This window comes from Phaethon lepturus, unplaced genomic scaffold, assembly GCF_000687285.1.
Source record: "Phaethon lepturus isolate BGI_N335 unplaced genomic scaffold, ASM68728v1 scaffold20384, whole genome shotgun sequence".
Lineage (NCBI taxonomy): Eukaryota > Metazoa > Chordata > Aves > Phaethontiformes > Phaethontidae > Phaethon > Phaethon lepturus.
In genome coordinates, this window is record NW_010535736.1 from 1599 (window position 1) to 10521 (window position 8923).

General features: G+C 46.5%; 1 protein-coding gene across 1 annotated transcript; it reads right to left on the reverse strand.

The window, feature by feature from the left end:
- Positions 1-2320: 2320 nt before the first annotated feature.
- On the reverse strand, positions 2321-7362 carry DCDC2B (doublecortin domain containing 2B; the record flags this gene model as incomplete). The annotated part of the gene is made up of 9 exons (XM_010285953.1): positions 7085-7362; positions 6145-6202; positions 5637-5713; positions 5270-5401; positions 4574-4720; positions 4069-4108; positions 3659-3695; positions 2859-2959; positions 2321-2366 (listed from the first exon to the last, which is right to left on the reverse strand). Coding segments are annotated over exons 1-9 (916 nt in total), but the record flags the coding sequence as incomplete, so codon positions are not given.
- Between the last annotated feature and the right edge of the window lie 1561 nt (positions 7363-8923).

Consider the following 8923-nt stretch of genomic DNA (forward strand, 5'->3'; position numbering starts at 1 on the left):
TCACCATCCTAGGAGTCACGCTCTGTGTAGCTGGTTTGTGAACAAGACGCAGTGAGAAGCAGAGAACCTGTTCAAAGGTAACCCCCGTGGCTGAATCACAGAATCACTAAGGTTGGAAAGGACCTTCAAGATCATCAAGTCCAACCATTAATCCAGCACCACCACTGCGGGGGTGGGGCGCTTCTGGCTCAGCAGCAGACTGTTTGGCTCAGCTGGACCTAGGAAGCTGTATTTTGACACACGGATGTCAAAAAACATGAAAATGTGGACTGTATTCCCATAGCACCAGGGTGGAACAAGGCACGTTGCAAGGACATCCTATTAAATGTCTTGAGTTAAGGAATGTTTTGTCTGTGGGTGGTTCAAGGCAGGGGTGATGGAATTGTCTTGTTCAGCACTGGAGGGATAATAAATGGTTAATGAATCGTTCAAAGGGAGCTCCTGGGGCCAAGTGGTTTTCTGTAGAAGGAATCTATTTAGGAACTCTCCCTTTTGTGGCCAAGCACGTGAAAGTGGCTTCCTCCACTGCGCTGAGCTGCAGCATACCAGGTCACACTGCACAGCCCCTTACACTGAGGTTACCACACGGCTTTTCTCCACTGCAGTCTTGTAGAGTGCCTGTCATCTGTAAAATAACAACAGTGCAGTTTGTCCCTAGGGAAGGAAGGGTGTTTTTCTTTTCAGTGAAATGATCAGTCCAGAATACCAGGTAGATCACAGCAAGAAAAAAAAATCTTTGTTACCCTTGTAATTAATCAGAAACACTAGGAGGGAAGTAGAAGCAGCCTTGCACAAAGAGGGTTAATACAAGAGCTGTTTATTACTATGACTTTTCCTAAGTCAGGCAGATGCTCTTAAAACAAGTTAACAGAAACAAAATGTATATGGTTTTGGGAACTATATTTTGGGAACAGCTTGATTGCTGCAAACATTATCCAAGCATTCCAAATCAGAGGGACAATGATGTGATGAAATCTCTTTATAAGAAGTATCTGAAATAGAATAAACTTCCTGTCAGACATTTTGTTATAGTGGCGTGTGTTCTATTTGGTAATTCTTCCTTCCCCGGTTCAGATACAAACCAGTTTAATTAGAGTTCAGAAAACCAGCTGCCACATCATCACACCATAGAATTGAGGAAAGGAGAAGGATTTTCATTATTTGATGAAATTGTGCATCTGATTCATTGCTCACTGGTAGTCTGCTTCTCAATCCCAGATAATTAGGGTGCCTGAATTTAGAAGAGTTTGTTGATTCATCTAAAAGCTCGGACAGTTCATGGTGTTACAGAAATCTAGGATTCACATGCTTTTGTTATCTGCAGCCATGCAGATAGCCGTGTACCTAACTTGTCCCTCTTCTCCCATCAAAGTCCCTTTGTGAACTCTTCAGAGCTCTTTGCTGCCAAAGGAAATATCGTTCAGTGCTTTTCATCCTCAGAGTCACTGGCATCCCTTTTTCTTGCCACAGTCGTCTGTGACTTGTCTGCAGTCCGTGCCTTTTTGCGGTGAGAAAGAAATACAGTTATTAATGTAGCACTTTGCTATTATAGAAAGATTCTGGGACTAAACTCCTGGATTCTGCTTCCAGTCTTACCATGGTGCTGGTTTGCAAACATGGGCCTCTATGTTAAATTCAAAGGTAGTTTATTTAATGCCTAATGATTCTCTCCCATCGCAGAGGGGAGCTGTGACACTCAAATAATAATGACTGTATAGCAGTGTGATCTTGCAGCGGGGTGAAAGGCCGATGGAAAGCAGTTGCAGAGTGCCCACCCCACTAAGAAATGCCGGCCCAGCCTCTAAAGCAACCACAGCACACCAGGCTCCCCATTGAGCCATAAAGTCATGAACCATTAGCTAATTCTTTACTAGGGCTTTCTCAAATTTAAGTTCAAAAGAGTTCTTTGAAGTTCTAATTTAATGCAAAGAGACTATATAGGCAGAACTGTGACTGACCTACAACATAATGCATGTCAGCCCATTACATGAATTCTAAATGTCCTTATGAAAAGTTGAAAACGTTTATACGCCACAAACAATAAGCATGTTGCAGACAGTTTTCATACAGAATTTTGTTTTAAAAAGAACTTTTTTTCCCTTTCAGAAAAAGGGTTTAAACTTGCTACTATCTAATAAATGTGTTCGGTCATTTTATGAATTACTTGTTCTGTGCCAGCTTCTAAACTTCACCTGGCTACAGGCAAGTTCTGCTTAACAAGTTATGTTTGGGGTACTGAATTTTAGCGTAAGAAAACTGAACACAGCCAGGAAGGTTCTTACACACTTCATAGAACCATTAAGTGAAATAAATACCTTACTGTGGTACATCGTTTTGGCTTTTGGTGTAAGTTCTTCTGCAACTTTCTGGAACAGGAGTAAGTATAGAAGTAGTACACACAAAAACATACAGGGAATCCTTTGATATCCTTACTGCAGTGGGTAGCTGTAACTCTCGCATTCCAGAAGGGAAGTGTTCATTACCCAGATGACAATCTCTCTTTTCCAAAAATTTAATGCTTTCTAAAAATGCAAAGCCCTGCAGTTATGCACTGTCCTCTGGTTTCTGGAGTTCCCCCTGGTCGTTACCTTCATCTTTACACATTGCAGAGAGAAGCACAGTGCTTTGAAAACCTAATGAATAGGACTTAAAACAAATGAGAAAACTGAAGGACTTCCTCAAGCAATTGCTATAAACTGCTGATTGATGTGTTCTCACAGGCTGTCTCTGAAGGGTTGGCTTTTGGAATCAGCCTCTCTGCTGTGCAAAACATGCAGCACTGATAGATTTTAGCGGAACCATGAGTACTTCCCTGCAGCAGTGAGACTCCTAACTGGACAGAACATTGTTTCTCATACCTGATCAATGGGTACATCCACCCTTGTGTGTTCATCATCTTTTACATCTTGGGTACCTTGCATCTCCTTCCTAGGATCTGTGGTTTTATATGCTCTTTCTTCTGCAAGGAGAAGAAAAGAAAAAAAGCTGTTCAGTGGGTATTGCAGACAGCTGTGGCCTGGTCTTGCTGAGGCTACAGAAGGGTCCTCATATGTGCCCAGATGAGGAGAGGACAGAAACAGAAATACCCAAGTTACAGGATGCATCACTGCTTGCTTTCAGTGCATCTGCAGGCATTTTGTCCTTTAGCATCACGGTAAAGCCAGTCTTCCTCTACACTTATAGCAGTCCTTTACCTTGATTAGGCCAGTGGTTTACATTCCTGTTGCTCCTCCTGTTTTGCCCTGCACGGACAGGTTTAGCATGGAAAATGGACTCTTCCTCTTTGAGGCAAGATTTCCTGGCTTGCCTTTGCAATTGTGGAAAAGCAGCTGGGATCTTGTCTTTCTCTGCAGCTCCTGTGGTCTGCACCCTGCGACTGTCCAGCTGAAAGTATTCATCACACACTTCTGATAGAACTTCTTGATAAAACAGTTTATAAAACAAGAGAAGTTTTGCAGGGCAATCCCCTAAACACTGCAGCTTTCCCCTGTGACCCTTGATCCTGACTGGTACAAAGCTGTAACACTGCATTCTCTGACTGGGGTTTTAAGTTGATAACTACAAGTGAAACAGATACAGAGAATGCATAAAACACTTTCCGCTGTTTTATGTCAGTCACTCACTACCTGTTGAGGTGCTTGAGCAAGAGCAGAGTCACCAGCACTGACTTGGGAGGTGGCATAGAGTTCAACAAACTGAAAACAACCAAAAAAAGGAAAAGAAAGTTTTAAAAGCAAAACTGCACTTTCAAAATAGCACAAATGCACTATGGAAAGATATCCTAGCTCCAGAATGAATTCTCCGTGCCCATCAGCCAAAAAGGAGAAGAGGTAAGTGAGGCCACCTTAAGGAGTTTTTCTTCAGGCAGTGAGATTTAATTCAAGTGTGACCTGGTCACACAGCTGTCTCTAGCTCCTCTCCTTTGGGAATTGTCCCAAGCAAGGATGCCATAGCCGTGGCAATTGGGAATGGGGATTGCTATGCACATCCACTGCTTATGGAGGGACGCCTGCACAAAAGCAACTGCGATCGTAGCACAAACAGTCCCACACCAGCTGAGCCACCTACCCTTTTGCGGTGTTTTTTGCGCATGCCATTTGCGCGGTTCCTGTAACAAAGAAGCAGCAGATTCTCAGCGTTAGGCAGAAGTCGGCTGTAGGAGGACATGATCTCCCTTCTTCCCATGAGAGGGCCCCTGGAGGTGTTTTTTCTCAGCGCAGGTAGCGCACACTCCACAGCGGCACACATTCCTGTTATGTCATACTGCCCACCACAGGCTTGTGAAATTCAATGCCTGGCCTAATGCTCAGGTGCTCTGCAGTGCTTGATGAACACTTAACAGAGAAACACCTAAACTACTTGGTTTCTCTGGCACTGAACTCTGGATTTCGGGGCCTAACCCTTACATTGAAAGCTTTGAAAACACATTCTTTCTTCCTAAACTTCCAACACATGAAGCAAGACTCAGGCCTCGAGGCAGGCAGAACTATCAGGAGGACTACAGAAAGGATGGCTTTAGCTGAAGACCACCACAAAGATGACTCTTTAAACCACTTGGCCACAGCTTACATACCACAGCGTCTTGTACGCAGAAACCTGGGGCACCAGCAGCTCAAAGTAAGGCAGTTTTCTGTACTCCTCGTTTCCCACTGCCACATAGTAATCGCCATTCACCAGCTCTTCCCCACCAGACACCTGGGTTCCATCCAGCCTGCAGAGCCTCAACGAAGAGAGAGCAAAAGCTTTAGAGCTGTCACGAGACTGTGAACAACCCGTCAGTGTGGAAGCAAACATGCACAAAGTGGTAAACAGGACAGAGACAAGTCAGAGAGGATCAATCATTCTTAGTATTACTTCAAGGAAATATGCTGAAATATTACACCCAGTGATCAGTGAGATGCAGTAAATCTCAGCTTTCTTCTTGAGTGTCAGTAAATAGATGTATGAGGAGAAAGTAGTCTGTATTTGTTGGATCAAAGCCCCCGTCTCTAGACATAAACCTCTTTTTATGCTACTATTATTATTATTATTATTATTATTATTTATTGCTTTTTCACCAGACCACCAGCAACATCAGTGCTCCTCACAAAGCACCCAGCACATTGGGGTTATCTCTGATTTAAAGATGGGAAAACCTGAAAAGCAAATGGGATTGAAAAAGCAGACTAGAAGTGGCAGTTTGAACTCCCAGTCCTCTGTGCTAATCAGAGCTGCTTATGTTCTGGACATAAGGAAAGGGGAGCCAGTAGTGCCTTGTCTGGATACCCACTTGTGAACAGCTCCACTGCGCAGGTCGGCTTTCTTTGTCAGCATGGCCAGGAACACGTCCCACTGCAATGAAGTGCTCTTGGAGAGTGGCAGTGGGAAAGGAGGGCTCAGCAAATCCCCATTCCGGAAAACACTGCAGCAGAAACAACCCAGAGCGTGTGATGAGCCGGTATTCCTGCAGCTGTGGAAGATGCAGAAAAAGAGGCAGCCACTGGTGGCTGAAAAATATTTACAGTAAATACTTCTGTTCGAAGCTGGGAATTGTCCCTGTAGGGCAGCATTCCCAGGATCTCACAGAGAAATTCCCTCCTCCAGCATCCAAAAACATTCCCAGAGAACCTCAGAGGAGAAAACACCAAGGCACTTACTGTATCGTGCAGGGCAGGTGGGCATGCTTCTGCCATCGCGCCAAGACGTTCGACTTCCACGGAGCTACAGCGCGGAACTAGAGACAGAGTTCAGTGCACAAGAACAGTGACAGCCCTGGCACCAGCCCTGGAGCCTTTTCTCCATCAGGAGCTGCCTGCCCTGGGACGCTACCTGCCCTGCCTTCACGCTTGCTGCTGCTAGGTGGGGTTTGTTGTCAGCAACACCAAGGCTGGAGAGGCTTTGCACATGCTGAGCACATTCCAGAATTGCCAGCAAACCTCTCAGCACAAATCCTTCCCCTGCACTGTTAAGGGGGATGAAGGTACCCAGCAGCAGCCCCTGCACTGTCTCACACGTCCTGCTGATTCCTGTGGCACTTTTGCCTAATCTCCACTGGGCACTTTGCAGCATTAAATCTCAACTTTTTAGTTTCATCAGTGCCAGCCCTAACATCTCTCCCCACTCATTCTGCGCTCCCGCCTGCACCGGCTCAGCGCAGGGACTCACCTGCAGACCCTTGCTGTTCCTCGTCCCACGGAGCTCCTTCCTTCCATGATTTGAATAGCTGTGAGAACAAGACAATGACGTTGCCACATACCAGCTGGGCCATGGCTGACTAAAGAGCAGTGAGAAAACAACCAACTGCTCTGCCTTCGTGCGTTGCCACCAAATATTTGGGTCACTTCTGAAATGATTCTCCAGGTGCCTCACCTCATGGTCTCCCAGAACTTCAGTCTAAATTAAAGTCTGATACATTTAAGAAATTCCCAGTCAAATACAGACCATTTCAGATCTAAAGACATGCAGAAGATTTTATTCCTTTGTGTTACTCGCTGATCAAGGGCTGATGGGTGTCAATGCAGCCTGGACCACCTCCTCAACAAAATGCAACACACACCAGGGAGCCAAATTCAGCTCACACATACATCCCCTTCAAGGGTCAAGTGATGCCACAAAAGCTTCATTTTACCTACTCTGTATTTCAGGATGAACCAAAACAGCTCTACTTTGTGCAGGATTAGAAAACAAAAACCCTTCATCACACCAAAGCAAAAGTATTTGTCAGTGGAGACACTGTGACTGCCTGCTCTGCCAAGGAAGCTGGCAGCAGAACCTCCCACACGCCACAAAAACAAGGTGCACGGGAGGCAGAGCAGCAACAATCACAACAGATAGGTGAGAAGAGAACGTATGCTTCCCCCAACGGGTTTTCTTCTGAGAGTCAAGTGACCTTATCAGGAATATTTGCATTTTCCATACAATCTGGAAAATGTCCAGTAGTTTACAGTAGGAAAATAAATTAATGTCTCCTTCTTTTTTTGTTGGGTTTCTAACAACTCTCTTTCTCTTACCTCTTTTTTCACACGCCAATACATTCCCCATAGAGGTGATCTAGGTGATCTAAAGCTGCTTACCAAACCCAGAGACCAAAGGTCCGTCTACTCACTTGAGCTTTTTGAACTTTTCAAAGCCCGCAGCCACGTACTGGCACCCATCCTGCAGGTCTCCCAGCTCAGCGATGCGGTGGCCATGCCTGGGTGTGTAGAGGTTCCTCACAGCCAAGGGCGCGCAAATGCTCTTGGTCACCTCATTCAGAAATGCTTCAAAGGTCAGGAACCGCCGCTGGTTCACTACAAACTTCCTCCCGGGGAAGAAGGGGTCACCGTTGCGATACACCACCACATTCTTGGCTGGAGGTGCCAGAGCTAAGCCACGGGAGCTCATCCCTCATGGGTCAAGCCAGTCACACTGACCACGGAGGCAGAGACCAACACGGGGAGTGGCGGAGAGCTCCAGCCAGCCTCCCACTGAGCCCAAACCCTTCTGACCAGCCGCTCTTACGCTCTACTGTCCCTTCCCAGCACAGTCTGGCACAACTGACCGTCTCCATGGACGCAGGTCCAGCAGGAGGAAGTTGTGGGCCTGTCTGGAGGCCACATGAGAAACAAACCTGCAGAGCACTTTTCTATTTGAGATCCAGGAACCACACAGCTCTTCCGTCCTCAAACACCAAGTACTGCGACCTCCCTCACCAGCCACTGCGGCCACCAGGCTCAGGTTAACAAGCTTGGAAGTAAAATAAGTGCCAGTATCTTTATGGCAGCAGCTCACATCCCACCCAGAGCAGCACTATCCAGAAGCTGTCACCTCTTTGCTACCTGCATGAGAAGTACAACAGGTTTCTGTCCTGTGTGTATTGCACAAACATCCTCACCCTAGCAGACACACCACCCTTCACGCTAAACAGGTTGCCAATGGGCCAAAACGGGCCATGGACTCACTTGGCTCTGCCCAGGAGAGGAAGGCAGGCCAGACAGGAATAGACAGATTCAGAGACAAGCTTCAGGAAAGCTTTTTATTCACAATCAAGTCAGCATCATTCAGGAGCAGAAGGATACATCTGCCATGAGGCAAGAGTGACTATTCAGGCAGCAGGAACACAGTGTTTGCACAGAAGACTTGGGGTCACAATAGGAAACCACAGCACCACGTGGAAAGTCCCCTTCTGAAGAACCTTGAATGCCCCTGAACTAGAGCAATGTATAGCCAAAGCACCAAACCCTGGACGTCATTATTTGCTCCCTCAAGTCCAGGCGACTCTGCCACAGAGAGGTATCACCATGGCCAGCAAGTCAAGAAGCAAGCCTCATCTCCTGAAGGTCGGGTTTGATGTGCCATCGCTCCCCACCAACTGCACAGGGAAGTTAGAAAACTCTCCTAACTTACTACTTCATCTAGGTGTTCCCCAAAGCCTACCACAAGTGCTTGGGAGATCCCAGATGTTACAGAGCTGTGACATGCAGAGCCATCCCAAATATACAGCCCAGATACTGATATGGGTCGCACACAGTTCAGCGGAGAAGAGCTTGTTCCTGCAGGTTCAAAGCACCCGCTGCCTTCAGGCATTTTAGTTCCAGCACAAGCAATCAGCTGGTCAAAGTGCCTTCTGTAAGCAACAGGTCCTCCCAGCCTCAATTTTCCCCTAGGACCATCCAGCTCAGCCAACAGAAATAGGGTTCTTGTGGAGGAAGGCCTCACTGCGACTCCCTCCAGGACACACAACCACCTCCTTGGCTTCACAGTGACATTTAATTTCACCAAATATTCACATTTAAAAGAAATGAAAGGCTTTCTTGCCACATTCATCTGAAGTGGAAAATATCAACCCATAGAGCTGGAGTTCCCCTAAGCTGCTGCTGTCCATGAGGTCATGTCATGACTGCAGTGCTGCAGCTCCACTGCTTCTCCACACCAATACAAGTACCCCACATGCTCAGGCATGCCC